Source organism: Cuculus canorus, chromosome 4 (genome assembly GCF_017976375.1).
Source record: "Cuculus canorus isolate bCucCan1 chromosome 4, bCucCan1.pri, whole genome shotgun sequence".
In the NCBI taxonomy this organism is placed as follows: Eukaryota; Metazoa; Chordata; class Aves; order Cuculiformes; family Cuculidae; genus Cuculus; species Cuculus canorus.
This window is the reverse complement of record NC_071404.1, coordinates 53,626,757-53,643,490: the sequence shown is the minus strand read 5'-3', so window position 1 is coordinate 53,643,490 and position 16,734 is coordinate 53,626,757. Positions and strand designations below refer to the sequence as shown.

Sequence of the window (16,734 nt, the reverse complement as noted above, 5' to 3'; positions counted from 1 at the left end):
ATTAGACCTTTCATACTCTGAGGTCCATATCACTCCCCTAGCACTTGTAATTAATTCACTGTTAAACTATTCAAATTATAGAGTCAAACTCTTCTATAAAACTTGAGATCTGACTTTTCCCTTTGAATGTTTTACTGTACCAATATGAGGTATTTTGGCCAATGTGCCTTACAGTAACGATTCTTTTTAATCCTGTAATTTCAGAAATTTTCTACTATTTCTAGTGCCATTCTCTGAAGGAAAGCTTTAAAAAATGAGTCAAGATCTGCAAATTGATGAGATTCAGGCTTTTTTATCTTAAGATTTTTGAGCCAAACAGTATGTTTTTTATTTGGCTGCTGTGGTTTTGAGTCTTCACAGTACCCTTTGCCTGTATTCCTAGAGCCTAATCTCTGCATTCCCTTTCATTGTTTGCAAGAGCACAGAATTGAAGAGAACTGCAAGATTCCTGACCTGGCAATATTGACAACTAAGTATCTATCCTAGCAAGCCATTAATCTGTAGTTTGTTTGACTGTGAGGCTTTGAAGTTAAAATACAGTGGCTGTGAGTGTTTGAGTCAGACTGGTCAAGTTAAAAATGAACAAATAGTACTGCTTGGAATTAACTTACCACAGTGAAGAGAGTTGCTTAGGGAAAATACATGAAAAAAAAGACATCAGTCCAATATTTTTACATATCTACCTAGACAGTTCACCTAGAAATAGCCATTGTGATATGTCATTTCATTCAAAGGTGTTTACTTTCAGGATATCATATTGTAATCCTATTTAAATAGTTATTCCAATTAGGAATTGAGAGAAAAAGGGTGCAAACATTAATACAAGGGATGAGTCTGTCTACTTAACTGCCAAAGGACAGAATTAAAATATGATTGCTGTTTTCAAATAGCTTTATTTCAATAAACAGAGAGGGTTCTTCTGAATTTGAGATCAGTAAATAACACATAGAATTACAAATCATGCTAGCTTTGATGTAATTAGCTGCAGCTTCACTGCATTTCCGAAGAGAAACCCACTTCAAAGAGGATTTGGCCCTTTATAAGATTGGAGAGGCTGGTTATGAGTCTTGCCTACTGCCAGTCACCATCTGGTGAGCTGGCACCTTGAGGTGATTTAAATGTCAGTAACATTACACAGGTGTAAGAAAAGCAGGAAACAAAACAATAGTGAATCAAGACCATGAAGTACTGTTGGGAAATACTTGGTTTACAGTGTACAAACAGATTGTTCTTTCAGTTTGAGAAAGAGAATTTGGCTCTGTTAGGATTTGGCTAAGCTTTATCAGGCTTGACATGAACAAAGTTCTGAGTTTTTGGATATGTCTGTACATCACAAGAATAGACATAAAATCTGGACTAGTCCTTTAAGTGCTGTACATACAATTTGAAAGGTACGTGACCTCCTGTCTTAATGTTAATACGCCCTTTCAGCTCTTGTGGTCTTTTTTTTGATAATTTTTGGGTTAGAAACTATTTTTTTTCTTCTAAAATAGAGCTTCACTCCTGGAGGAAAAATTTTGTCTGTCTCCCACAAGTAGAGCAAGGTTTTCATTCTTCAGAGGACTGGCAAGCGAGAATAATTCTTTAATGGAATTATCCAGGAATTCCTTGAACTTTTCAGCATCATGCCAATATGGGCTAAGAACTAATGCAAATATGGGTTTGTTTAATTACACAAATTTAAATAAGCCTTCATATTCTGCTGCTGATAAAAAGGAAGTTTTAAAATAACCAAGTTTGAGATTAACTCTTTGGCTCTGCACAGCAGAGCAGTGACAAATCTTTTTGATGCAACTGGCAACCTGTTTTGATTTACCTGTTTTAACCAGATCACAGTTGTTTGCAGTTTATCTAGGCACTTTTCAAATACAGACTTCTTTAAATTTCAGAATGCTTTCAATAATCGACTGTTACTAGGGCTGTCTTTAGAAACACACAGAAGAAGAAACTAGAGGAGGTGCCAGTTCTGCTACTGACATAGCTGCTGCCTAGAGAACAATGTTGTGATTCCCTTAGCAGCAAAGGCACACTTGTCCTGATTTTTCTCAGAGAGACCCGAAATGCAGGTGTAAGTGGAGATGTGGGTAGGGTGGAGCACTTTCAGCCTCAGCTTATGGTATAACCAGTGCAGATGGAGAATATAATTTGAAACAACCTGTAACTAAGTTGTGCAGAGGGGCTGTTTTAGCTCCTACCAACCATGTATTGAGGGAAGCATGGAAGTATGTTAACTATTCAGGCTCCAGTTTAGAAAAAGTAACATTTAGATTTTCCAATAGTAGAATTTATGTGATTGTAGCTCTTTCTAATTCTATTTTTTTTTTTACCTTAGCAGTGGGTTATGCTGGTGGCATTTTTTTTTTTTTCTGCTAGATGCTTTGTCTGTTGTGGTATGTAAGTTGTTTCTGAAGAATTCACAGAATCATAGAACAGTTTGGGTTGGAAGGGACCTTAAAGATCATCCAGTTCTAACCACCCTGCCATGGGCAGGGACACCTCCCACCAGCCCAGGCTGCCGAAGGCCCCATCCAACCTGGCCTTGAACACCTCCAGGGATGGGGCAGCCACAGCTTCCCTGGGCAACCTGTGCCAGTGCCTCACCACTCTCATGGTGATGAAATTCTTCCTTATATCAAACCTAAGTCTGCCTCTCTCCAGTTTATACCCGTTCCCCTTCATCCTATCACCACAAGCCTTTATGAGTAGCCCATCTCAGCATCTTTTGTAGCCCCTTTCAGGGACTGGAAGGTCGCTATAAGGCCTCCTCAGAGCCTTCTCTTCTCCAGGCTGAACAAACACAACTCTCTCAGCCTGTCCTGGTAGGGAAGGTGCTCCAGCCCGCTGATGATCTTTGTAGCCCTCCTTTGGACCTGTTCCAACAGCTCCATGTCCTTCTTAAGTTGAAGATTGCAGAACTGGGCACAGTACTCCAGGTGAGGTCTCACAAGAAAGGAATATCCAAACAAGTTTCACTGCGTGTGAGATATCTTTAACCACGCTTCCCTCACAGTGCTGTTGCCTGGCACACACAGTGCTAATGTCTGGCTTTCAGAAAGTTTGGAAACGGGGACCGTGTCTCAGCTGGTGCTGTTCAGCACAGTGCCACAGGGGTCTAAATGAGAACCTGTTCCAAAATACCACAGCTCTTTAAAAACAGGTAAAAGAAATGTTGTAAGACACAGTTACAGAATAACTTGTTAACGGTAGAAGTCTCTGCTGAGCCAGAGTTGCTGCTCCACAGCTGCTGTCCTGAAACGGGAGGGTTTTTATCTAAATTGCTTTAGCCACAGCCTCTTGTGAGCTATCAACAATTTCCTCTGTTTGTTAAAAAGTATGCATTAAATAATATGCTTTTTTTTTGGTGCATTAAGCCTTCCTAAGAAGGCAGACTTGGCACAAATCGGTGTGTCAGCCTGCTGGGCGGGAGGGGGCCGAGAGAAGCGCGTTGCCTAGGTGGCTGCCCATGGCTCATTCCAAGGTCCAGGTGCCTGTGCTGGAGGTGCTGCCGGCGAGGTGTGTGCGGCGGGCACGTCCCTGCCCGCGCTCCCGGGGTGGACCTTGGCCTCGGCTGTGCCGCTTGGACCTCAGCAGGTCACAGCCCGTGGGACAGCGGGGACAGGGGCTGCCTGGGGGCTGCGGAGAGGGGGCCGGGCAGAGCGCAGCAGGGACACCTGTGCCCTTGGGGCAGCGCGGGAAACACCCTGTGCCTCCATGGACGTGCATGATGGGTGTGTGACCCCTTGCTCCTCGCCAGGGCGCGGGGCAAGCAGCTTTGTAGCCTCCTCCTGTGCACACGAGCGGGGCCGCATCCGTGCTGGTCAGGGCTCGGGACAACCACGACTTTTGCAGCCTCCCTTGTGCCCACGCGCGGGGCTGCATCTGTCCTGGCCACGGCCCGGGACAAGCAGGAGTTTGGCAGTTTCCCCCTCTGCCCACGAGTGGAGCTGCATCCAAGGCTCGGAACAAACACTTCTGCAGCTTTCCCCTCTGCCAGCGTCTGGGATCCCCTCTGTGCTGGCCCGGGCTCGGGACAACCACGACTTTTGAAACCTCCCCCTGTGCCCACGAGTGGGGCTGCACCCCTGCCAGGGCTCGGGACACCCACTTGCGCAGCCTCCGCGGTGCCAGCGCTGGGGACCGCTCGGCGCAGACTCCGCCGCGGGACGCCCCGCTCCCCGGAGCCTCCTCGGGCCCCGACGCCTCTCCCGGGGCCGCGGGGGCGCCGCCGCCCGCCCCGTCTCTCCCCACTACGCCCCCCGGGGAGGGGCCGAGCCGCGCCAGAGCCGCTCCCGCCGCGCCGAGCGCTGGGGCAGAGGCGGCGGCTCGGAGGGGGCTGCGCCGCGCTGGGTCGCACCGGGAGCGTCCCGCAAGGGCTGGGAAGATGCTCCGGGGCGTCGCGCCCGCGGTCGCCTTCGCCGACGACATCCTGGGCGCCTTCGGCTCCAACAGCAGCCTATCGGCCGGGCAGCTCTCGGCGCTGCTGCAGCGGCTGGGAGCCGCGCCGGGAGCAGAGCTGCCGCTCACCCACCTGCACCACAACCAGGTACCAGGGCTGGGCTGGGAGCGCACGTCCAGGGCGGCTCCGCAACTTCCTAAATCCAGTCGCTTTCGTGCCTCCTTACGCTGAAACGGGGAGGGAGAGGGAGCAAAGGTCTCCCGAGGCGCCGGGCAAAGGTACCGGTCCACGGGGAGAGCGGCTTGCGGCAGGGGAGACGCTGCCATCCATCCGGGAGCTGCTGCCGGCGGGGTCAGCTCTGCCTCCTCGTTGCTCAGCTGTTAAACCGGCCCTTTTCCTGCGCAAATAGCATCTGGGTAACAGCGAGAAGTATTTTGATAGTCAGCTAGTGTTTTCCACCCAAAGCTGTAGAAGCAAACGTTCGGGACTTGTTCAAACACAAGCTGTGTCATAGACGGGTCTGCTTGCGTAAAGAAACTTCGGTGAATGTTCACGTCTTCCATCAAAGCTGAGTGCAAAGTGTACGCTCATCAATTCCATCTACTGACAGCTGTTTAAAGTGGTGTTTAATTTATTATTAGAATGCCGCTTTTCGTGAAAATATTTTGTTCTGGTTAGTGTCTCCACGCAACACTCGGATCTCATTGCTACTTGTAAAGTATATAACTTTAAATCTCTGTAGTGTTCTAGACTAAGTTTGCTTCCTTGAAGGGTACTCTTGAGGGTGGTAGAGATTTCCCGAAGCTCGGGAATCATGGACACAAAGTCAGTCAGGAAAATGAAGGGCAGAGATGACTGCTGTGGTTTGGTTCAACTCCCTAAGAAACAGAAGACCTTGAGGAACTTTTTTTTACACTGGGAGTAGTAGCTCTTTTGCTTGTTCTCTGAAGGAGACAAACCTTGGATAAGCTCCTTTTATTTTACAAACAGTGCAATTCTGATGTCTTTACCCTTAGCAGAGGTTTAATTGGGAGTTAACGCCACTGAAATCAATGTAGTATTCAGTATGAGCATGGCAATATTTGCCAGAGTTACAGCTTTCAAATCTCACAAATCAAACACTGTTCTGACACAGCATGTTGAAAACATAAACATTCCCAGCCACACACACTAAATACAAGTTTGCAATGTTTAACATGGCTATGAAAAGGAGCTTTCATTAAAAAGGCATAGAAATGGGTAGATTCTTCATTCCTTCAGGTTTTCCCTCTGCAAAATCACGTCGCCCTCGTACACAGACTTTGGCACAGGTTACAGACGGAAAAAAAAGTAGTGATTTCTTGTTACTGTAAAAGCATGTTCCTCATGAGTCATTTAAAGTTTAACTGAAACAAATTTTTTTTGCAGGCTTGTTCTAGTGAAACACATACTTTTTTGCTGAGTTACTTGTGTTCTTTCTTAGAATTGGTCTTAGGGCTGCTCCCATCAGCTTGTACCATTTAAACAAGTGCCTTTTACCTCTTGGCTTTTGATTTCTTGTGGGTGTTAGGTATACCGATGACTTCAGGCTGGTGATGCGTGCAAATACATACACATACCAAGTTAATCCTATGTGATCATTTTCAAATATTGTGACTCTTTGTGCTTACAAGTTGAGATTATCTGCTGGTTATGGCAGAAGACATAAAATGGCCTAAGCTAACTTAGGGAGGGAAGTAAATATCTCTGGAGAGTGATTCAGGCCTTTCTCGGGTAGGATGAATCCATTAAGGCTGCATAAATATGTGACTGCAGGAGGAAACAAGGTTTATCTGAGACTTTTTAAGTTCTTAACTTAAGTGTCCAGAGCTAGTGGGATGACTCCCAGGCCATTCTTCCAGTTAAGATAACACACTCCTGCTCTATCCAAGCCTGAAGTAAGTTTTAGTGGAGAGCTTATCTGTAAGAGACAGGTGATATAGCACTTCAGAAACTGGCAGGAAGGAACAGTGTCTTAGTTTTATCTCAGTATTAGTGTTTAGTTTTAATGTTTCGTTCATAACAATTTTGGTAAGCTACTTAATCCTACAAGGGAAGATCCACCAGAAGCTGATCAATTTTCTTACAAACTGAAAGAGTTTGGATGTGTGAGCCAGAAGGAGATGGATGCTTGATTTCTGTTTTACTTTGATACCAGGCTGACTTGAAAAGATAAGGAAGAAGAAAAATGATTTAATTCGTTGATGATGGTGTTTGAACGAATATTCTTTTATACACATTTATGGTAACATGTCCTATCATGTCCATGAAGAAGCTAATTTTTTTCCCTGTAGTACACCATCCCCCAGCACCTCACATTTTTTGAGTACTGTTTTGGAATTTTTGATTGAACTGTTTCTGTTTACTTGCTCTTGGACTCCTATTTCTTTTTTTACTTTTTTTTTTTTTTTAATTCATCATGCACTTTTAAAATTCTCTTTATTTTGTGTTTGTATTTCTTCTGGTCTTCAACTTTTCTGCTATCACCTTTCTTTGATACATAAGCTAAGGCTTCCTGTCAGAAAAATAAGTAGTAACTGAGCAAACTCAAATGCTGGTTGCTGCTGTTTTTTCACATTTTACTGTGGAATTTCAACACTTTTTGTTTCTACTACTAGGGATAAAATTAGCAATTTCAGTGTAATAAACGATAACGTGTTTATTCACTCTGTATTTTACACTATTAGCATGATATAAAGACTTGGAACTGTACTTGATCTGTCATTGGGCTCATTGTAGTATGGTAGCTGTATATTTGTGCTGGAGGATTGAGTTACATGATCAAACTTCTTGGTCAAAAAATACATCTAAGTATTAGGCATTGGGAAGAAAACTTGTTAACACCACTTTTAGTTTGTGCTTAGACATGATCAGTAGGTGATAAAATCATACTCCAATTTCCTTCTTTGACTTTTCTAGATCTGTATTTATGCTAGTCTATATGTTATGCCCAAATACTATGTCTTAATGTAATGCACTTGCATTTTTAAACAAAACATTTGGACAAAAGTAAGTTGAAATCTTTATTTAACTTCACGATCTAATATAATTAATTTTCACCTTAAGATAAATTGAAACACCAGTAACTTCAGTGTTTCAGATAGGCTAGAAAAAGGCTGATATCTGCTTTGATTTTGGTTTTTTTTTTTTTTTTGGTAGTGTTTCACTAGTTACAACTTGTGCTTTTTGAAAGGAGGAGGAATGGGGTGACAGATTGTGGTTTGTGGTCTTGATCTAACACTGTGATCTGATGTTGCCTGGCCAGCAAAAAGATAGATAAGTGTATTTGTTCTGCCCTCTAAGTGTCTTACTTCTACAATATCTTCAGTGAATTTCAGTATTCATGAACACTTTTCAGCTCTCAGCATGAACGTCTGCCTTGAACATGCTGGTATGTGTGAAATCCCTAAAGCACACAAGTGCATTCAAGCAGCTTCATCTGCTTTGACTCTTCTCTCATAGAGTGCTGCTCATTAAAGGCATGGTCATCTCCTAGCATACAGTTCTTGCCTGTGCTGAGTGACAAAAAGGTGTCACCACCATCAGTTTTAGATGCTTTAATTTCTTATGAGTAAGCTGTCTCTATTTTGCCTGATTCAGGCTCAGGTTAGGTGAAAAAAATGCTGGTCAGATAGGTGTTGACTGCATTCTTCTTTTGCTGTCGCTGCCGTGTGACCCACTGCTCAGCCCTGGCATGGCTAGGCTAGTATTTAATCTGGCAGCACCGAGAAACTGCAGGCAAGGTTGCCATGGAGTGTCTTAGTACTTCACATATGGAATTTTGCAGATAAAACAAAGGGATAGCAAAGATAAGAACATGACAGAAGATCTGAAAATGGACTGAAACTTTTTCAGGACAGTTGATACTGTAGCATCTTTTGCTAATTTTCCAGTTACAGGTATCTCTGCATTATTTTTGTCTGAGCAATTACCCCATCCTTTCCTTCAGAGGATGTGGTGAGCTAGCATCATTTATAAAGATACTTGATAATTTGTAAAGAGATTGTAGATGGTTAGGCATCACTTTGTTTACTTTACCATATTAAAAAAATGTCCCATACTGGTCAGTCAGTTTTGGGAGAGGCTTACGAGGAGAAAAGTAATATCTGTTTGAATAACCCAATTGATAGTTTAATTTTTTTAAAGTCTAAATACTTTGTAATTGTATAAATAATACGGATTTAAGTCTTTCCTAATTTTGATGAAAATAGTTTTTAAAATTATTTTTTAACAATTCAGGGATTTGATCCATTATGTCATATCTTTGCAATTATTTGTTAAAACATGGAGTGATGCTCATGTTACAGACAGTCCCCTCACCGAAGTGCTATGACAAGGCTTGCTGAATAGCAGGGAACAGACATAACAGAAGTCTCGTTGAGCCAGGACACCATCCTCAGTCTGCTATTCCATAGGCTAAATTTCCTTTCTGCTGAGATCATCTGTCAGTCTTACAAAAAAAAATAGCTTATGTTTTTAGAGCAGTGTGGCTGTCTTAATGTATTTATCCTCCAAATATACATGCAACGTGAGTTGCTCCAATCCAAGGCTTCTAATAGATTTTATCTTTTAATTAATCCTCTAATTGTCCCAGTGAACTGATGCAAGCGTGCTTTTTAGCTCTTAGATATATGTAGGAATTTACTGAGAGGATGAAGTAACTTAAAACAATGAATAATTTATAGGAATCATTATCCTCTGGGTTTGTCCCTGATCTAATTACTAATAACAGTAATTAAATAAAATGCTGTTTCTCATCCTTACATAAAAGGGCTTTTGTATTTCTGGCTTCCTTGTTTGTATGTAACCGAAGTTACAAGTCTCAAGTTTACTAGTTCATGCTGTGTCTGATTTATTTTCTCTCCATAATCTGTTATTCTGCCAACAGCATGGTTTGGTTTGGATTTTTGTAAAGTAATGGTAATACAAATATATTAGTATTTTACAACACTGGTAATCCATTCTGTATTTCTAGGAATGCGATAAAGATGATTTCTCTTAGAGATAGTTGTGTTACAAGTTCTCAACTCCTACTGACTTGTTTTTCTAAGGTCTTTTTATTGCAAACTTCCAGAAATGCCTCTATGATCCACTAGTTCAAGAAGCACCATGTAGGAGCTCTTCCTGTGAATCACAGCTATCTTCTCTTTCTTTGACTCTGGACACGTTAGCCATGTATTTTGCATTATTCCATAATGCAGAGTTAATGGTAAGATGATGAGGCACATAACCAGTTTAGAAAGCTCCAGAGGTTCATCTATTGGGTTGTATTAGCAGTGATGATTTCTGTGTGCAGTACTTCCACTGAGATTAAATGGAGCAACGTAGTTCAAATCAAAAAAATACATTTTCCATTATCCAGCTATATTTATTTTGTATATGATTGACATTAGCATTGACATTGAAAGATGAAAGTATACGCCCATTGCTTGTATATAGTTGAGTCTTCAAGATCTCATGGCCTTTACAAAATTTGGACTTCTCTTTAAGTTCAAACATGTACTTCAGTGCTTTGCTAGACTGGGTCACTAAAGAGGAAGGGCAGAAACATCCTGGATGTGATTTAGCTGAAGCTGGTGGAATTGCTTGCATGTTTTCATCCTCCAAGCTAAATCAGTAGTAGTTGCATTCAAATGATATGTGCATGCCTTTCACCTTTTGAACAGTATTAAAAGAATATTTATTAATGGAAGTGGAAGCAGCTCTGTTGAAGTAAATGACTTGCAGTTGTTTTGTTTTATCTCTTGAAATAAAGAATTTGCTTTGTGAATAATAATCTTGAATTATTAGAGAAGTGCAGTGGAATCCGAAGGCTAGAAAAACTGAAAAGAGGAAGGAGTGACTGTTTATTTTTATTTTGCTAAGGCTTCCAGTGCTGAGCTTTTGCAACCACACTGAGATTTGCTACAGGGAGAGTTACATTCTAACTTGATGTCTCATATACAACAAAAATGTTTGACTTTTGTTTTGTCTTGAGACTAAACCTTCATATGTGTTTCTTATACAGCAGTAAGCCAAAACACTTTTGTTTACACTAAAACGCCAACATGCTTTCCTTATTGCTCATCGTAGGAAATAATGAATGTGAATAAATAGAAAGCGTTAGGTAAAACTCTTCATTGGTATAGAACATTTCATATAAAATACTCACTTTTTTTCTGGAGATATATATTTTAAGATATTGCATGGTTTGTCCTTTATCTTTTTGGTTGAAAATAATGAACAGAGCAACCAGCCCTGACCCTGGCCTTGTTTAGCATTAGCATTTAGCATATTAGTAAGTAATATACGTTTATCCTTGACCTGTTAAGTACTGTTATGTCCTGAGCTGAAGGCAAAGTGGAGATCCAGAGTAAGAGTTTGTCTTGTAGTATTGGATGGTTTCACAAAACAATGTTTGCTGTCAAGTGCTATAAAAGGAATAAAAAGGGTTGCATGTCACTAATGTTTGGGTCATTTTTAAACAGCTAATTTGGGGAAATAATTAAAAAGCATTGTCATAAATTAGAAGTGGTCACTTACATGAATAAGCAGTCATTGAACTAACAATAATTTTCTGACATACTCTGTCACTGAGTTTTTAACTGTGCCTGGTCTGCCCTTTGATTTAATTATTTTGCGGTTACATGAGATTTTAATTACATTGAAGCTATTTTTCCAAATATATTGTAAGATTTAACTGCCCTGGTTCATATGACATATGATTTGCAAAAGTCTATTAAAAAATGTTTCATTGATTTTATGATTTATCTTAGAATACTTTGAGTCACTTCTGCTTCACATTAAGCAAACGCAGTATTTTCATGTGTGCAAACACTGCGTACACATCTTTGAAAACGCAATACAGTATTTTCATGTTGTAATTCTTGGCTTTCTCAGCGTATTTGATCTTTTTTAGTTTGCATTAATGTATTAAGTTGGCAATATCCCTTTTTGTTCCAGTGCTTGACTGGTGAAGAGATTTTTTCTTTGCATGGGATACCGAACAACAGTTATATATCAAATTCAGACTTCTCTACAATATGTCCTGCTGTTTTGCAACAGCTGATTTTTCACCCATGTGATCACCAGGAAAACTCTGTGGATACATCTAAACCACATTCTTTGCAAGGTTAGTTAATATTAATTGCCTTAATGGGGTTTGGAACGGGTTTTCTTGGTAGAACAGTAAGCATTTATCTATACTTAACAGGAGTGTCTTGTTTGGGAGGGTACAGTTGTAAAGTGGGAACATAAAATTAAAACGGTGTTTCAGGTCAGCAGATTATCAAGCAAACATCCTATCTCTTAACAGTGATCTATCCAATTGTTTTAGCGAAAGGTGAAAGAATCTTTCTGACCTGTTGTATTTGGATAATAGTTTATGCCTTGAAGCATAAGAACTGTCGCTAATAGGTAGCTAGTAGGAGAGAAGATGTGAGTACAGAAGGGAAGCTTTGCAGGTGATTTGCAGTGGGAAAACAGATTTAGTGGCATGTGCATGTACCAAGGCAACTCAAGGTAAAATTATTAGGGGACTGCATTGATTATTTGCAAGTGGGAGTCATGGCATTAGGGGAGCCGGTAACTATTTTATTGAGGAAAAATACTATTCTTTCCAAACTTTTAACTCCTGCTTTTATGTTATATTCTGTGCTGACTCCTCCACATAGATCATTGTCACGTGGCTGAGTAGCCTAATCTTCCTTCCTCCTATTTTTCTTACTATTATTTCAGTATGTATTATGCACAGAGCTGTACAGTGCAGTAAAAAATGTAGGGCAGGGAAGATTCAGCTGGTTAATGAAGTCAGTCGTTGCACTGACAAGGATCAAATACGTAATGGTCTATTTATTTGATTCAATACTCCAAATAAATTTATTTTTCCAAGGGAACCAGCTAAATTGAAGTTAAAAGTTAGGATGTTGGATGAGCAGGTGCCTAATGGCAGTATTTGTGAGCAAAGATACAGCAGTGTTTCTTATAACTTTTGAAATATTAGTATTAATAATTTTCTGATTAATATAGATGATATTTATGAAGAATTATAGATAATTCATAAAACTTCGCTGTGTCAATGAATAATTAGATTTATATTTGATTAATCACTGAAACCGTGGCAGCAATTTACCATGGTTATTCTAGATTGCTTATACCATATGAGGGCACATATTGTTCAAGAAGTCCGTAATATCGGCACTGGAGGCCAGGATCTGTCTCTCTCTCTTTTTCTGTATTATTTTTATTTTGTTTGTTTGTGGCTGTTTAAGTAGGTTGCACATGGGAAGCTTGACCTATTTACACCACTGAAAAAGCTATTTAGACCGCCTCTCTTGTTTTTCTTTTATCCTGCCAGCTCAGAAGCCATGTCCAGTAGCCAGATAAGCAAGGCAGCCTTATCCCTGACCCTCCCACACAAGAAATCTGCAAAGCCTATGGTTAGGGTATTTTAAAATGACAAGAGTATGAGACTGTGACACATAGCGGTGCTTGTTTTGAAGTGAGATTCACAGAAAGACTCAGTGTCAAATACGGGTTTTGATTTATACGTACCCCAGCCCAATCACCAAATGAATGTCTATTGTGTCAGCATTGCAGCCAGCTGATTTCAGTTATTGCCCATGAAGTGAAATCCTCTGTGCATGTCTCCAGCTGTGCTTGTGTGAATTTTCTACCCAGGGTTTCCCACAGACTGAACGATATTCTGTCTTTTAAAATACAAACAGACAAGACATACGGAAGAAATTAGTATAATAAGCTTTATAGGACTGCTACTTGCAATACAAAAAAAAGTGCCGCCAGAGCAGAGTAAAACTTAAAAGGCAGCATGTAGCATGCCTTTTTCCTTGGGGTTTGTATAACTCACCTCTAACCTAGCTGTCCTTAGGGGCACATTCATGTCCTTCCCTTTCTTGCTTCTCTGGAAGGTAATAGGGAGGTGTATAGAGCTGCATGAAATAACTGGAAATACCCAGTGATGAACAGGTTCTTTGTTTTCTAGTTGACTGCTTTAGAAAGGTATTTATACCCTTAAGTTGTCTTTATCCCAGGGCAGGGCTAAAGGAGAGGCTGAGCCTGCCTCAGGAAGACTCAGAGCAGTCATCCTGACTTCTTGTAAGGAATAATGTTGAGCGATGGTGTTCTAAGGAGAGCATCTTACTTGCACTCTTGCTGTTTCTTTTTTCTTGTGGCTTTGGGTATCTTGGCTATCTCTTTGTTGGGTCTACAGTTCTAGAGACAGAAAGAATAATGGTAGTTAGCAAAGCCTGGCCGTGCCACCAGTTTCAGGGGAAGAGAGTGTGTGTCCTAAGCAGAATGTGCTGCTCTGATACATGAAGTCAGACTAGCCAGCTTTCTTGGATACATGGACTCTGAAAAACCTTAGTGTGGCTAAAGTCCTAGTGAACAAAACTGATTTTAAGACAACAGTGCATACCTGCTATTGTGAAATAGAGTTCATATGCAGTGACTTTGGCAACACTGATTATCTTGGAATTTTATCACCTTTTTTTTTTTTTTTTTTCCTCCCCAGTTTGTGGTCTTTTTCTTGACGTACCAGTTCCTGTAATTGTGTAATTATGGAGTAATATTTTTCTTTTGTTTTTCTTTCCAATTACACTTCAGGTCTTTCTTTCTGAACTCAAAGAAAAGCTTGCCACAAGACTCAGCAGCACTTTCCCGGAGAATGCATCAGAAAAATCTTAGATTTATTTTATTCCTTTAAAGATTTCATTAGTTTAAACTTGTCCTCATTCTACTGAGGCTCATTGCAAGATCTGTGGGATACCCAGAATGAATAATACTTAATTTATTCTTTCATAGTCTTACATTATTTAGTGCTTATTTTTGTGTTTCCTTATTCTTCCACTTTGGATGAGTTAATCAGAAAATATCACTTTGTAAAATCCCAGGTTCTTTGGGCCATGCATATCTAGGACAGAATTTTCAAAGTAAAACCACATCTTTCTTCTATCACCCCTAATTTCTGCTAAATCAGGAAGGAGAAAGGCTTTTCTTTTTACATTTTTTTGGTGACAGAAGTGGTTATTACAAACCAGTCGATTAGGGTATATCCTTACTCATGAGCACAGGCCCTTTAGTGTATTATGAGACATCTTCCATTGTATTGAGTATACAAACTTGTGACAGTTGTTTCATTTATAGCGTGTAATTCAAGTTAAATATCCCAGTGTGTTTTGCTGTTCTGATCAATGACTACTGGCAAGAAAGTGAGATCATTTGTTAGTGAAGCTTGTAGTATTGTGAGAACTTCTTTCACAATTTGGCAATAAACAATTTTTCAATTTTTCTTTTTTTTTAAGTTTCATTTTTGTTTTATTTTGTCATCCACTGATTCACACACAATTTGTAAATTTATCACCTTTTTCTTTTGTTGTAGAAAGTTTGTATTGTTACTGGCTGTTTTTATTGTTATTTTTGAAACTTGTAATTCCTGTGTCTGCTAAAGTAATTTAGGCAAGTCCACTTCGTATCAGATAAATGGGTGCTTTAATTTGTTAAATCAGTTTAAAATGTGTGTTTTGCACAGAATAATGTGTACGAGTAGTCCATATACTAAATTGAGAGAGACTCGTGCTTCTATGGTAATCCCAAACTGCAAACAATGGTGACTCATGATGGCATTGGAAACCCTTTTATTTATTATAGACTTTATTTTAAAAAGTTACTTAACAAGCTTAGCTGTAATTTATTTTAATGGAAATTAGTACATCTTAGTACATCTTCTTACACTATTCTGCTTGAGAAACTGGCTGCCAATGGCCTGCAGTCATCCCCTCTGCTGGGTAAAAAAACCTGACCGGATGGCTGGGCCCAAAGAGTGGTGGTAAATGAAGTTAAATTCAATTGGAGGCCAGTCACAAGTGGTGTTCCCCAGGGCTCAGTGTTTTGTTCAGTTCTGTTAAATATCTTTATCAATGATATGGATGAGGGGATTGAATGTACCCTTAGTAAGTTTGTGGATGACGCTAAGCTGAGAGGAAGTGTTGATCTGCTTGAGGGTAGGGAGGCTCTACAGAGAAATCTGAACAGGCTGGACTGATGGGCTGTGACCAGTGGTATGACATTCAACAAGGCCAAGTACTAGGTCCTGCACCTGGGACACCACAACCCCATGCAGCGCTACAGGCTTGGGGAAGAGTGGCTAGAAAGCTGCCTGGAGAAGGACCTGGGGGTGTTGGTTGACAGCTGACTGAACATGAGCCAGCAGTGTGCCCAGGTGGCCAAGAAGGTCAATGGCATCTTGGCTTGTATCTGAAATGGTGTGGCCAGCAGGTCCAGGGAAGTGAGTGTGCCCCTGTACTTGGTGCTGGTGAGGCTGCACCTTGAATACTATGTTAAGTTTTGCACCCCTCACTACAAGAAGGAGATTGAGGTGCTGGAGCGTGTGAAGGGCAGTGAAGCTGGGGAAGGATCTGGAGAACAAGTCTTATGAGGAACGGCTGGGAGAACTGGGGTTGTTTAGCCTTGAGAAAATGAGGCTGAGGGAAGACCATCTCTCTCTCTACAACTACCTGACAGGAGGTTGTCATGAGGTGAGTGTTGGTCTCTTCTCCCAAGTAACAAGTGGTAGGATGAGAGAAAATGGCCTCAAGTTGCATGAGGGGAGGTTCAGATTAGATATCAGGAAAAAAATGCCTCACTGAAAGGGTTATCAGGCACTGGGGCAGGCTGAGTCACCATCCCTGGAGGTATTTACAAGACAGGTAGATGAGGTGCTCAGGAATATGGTTTAGTAGTGGGCAGGTATGTTTGGACTCGATGATCTTGAAGGTCATTTCCAACCAAGTGATTCTATGATCTACCCATATCAAGTTGTGTGTTTTTTTTCTCTCTCTCTCTGTCTGTCTCTCTCTCAAAAGTGGCAAATGAATCTTGTAACTGGCATCAATTTACCTTTTGCAAATGCTTCTAATGCTTTCTGTGCTTGACATAATATTAGATTCATTACATATAAAAATTGTGACACTACGCAAAGTAGAGCCATCCCAGTTGAGTATGAGGAATCTAGCTTAGTATGTTTGCAAGAAAGTTGAGCTGCAGATGATGATCTGGTTGCTTAGGTTTTGCTGTGCAAAGAAGAATTTATGGTAATTTCTCTACATACATAGTGTAAAGCCTATAGTGATGCAACTTTCTGGCTTATACCAAACTCTTCTCATATAGCAAACAGTGTGTTGGCTTTGATTATTATCTGTGGTTATAGACAAACAGTTTTATAGAGATATAAACAGATATATATATATATATGTTTTATAGACAAAGCCACTGCCTCTGTGGATAACTGTGTGGTTCTTCGGTGCCACTTGAGGCAATGTTGT

General features: G+C 40.7%; 1 protein-coding gene across 1 annotated transcript in view; it reads left to right on the top strand.

Annotated features, from left to right (window-relative positions):
- The first annotated feature begins 3,793 nt into the window (after positions 1-3,793).
- SLC39A8 (solute carrier family 39 member 8) overlaps positions 3,794-16,734 on the top strand; it is a 29,262-nt gene continuing 16,321 nt past the window's right edge. The window contains exons 1-2 of the mRNA XM_054066196.1: positions 3,794-4,543; positions 11,357-11,525. Coding sequence (XP_053922171.1) covers positions 4,382-4,543; positions 11,357-11,525 — 331 coding nt within the window. The 5' untranslated portion in view covers positions 3,794-4,381. The remainder of the gene's footprint in view (positions 4,544-11,356; positions 11,526-16,734) is intronic.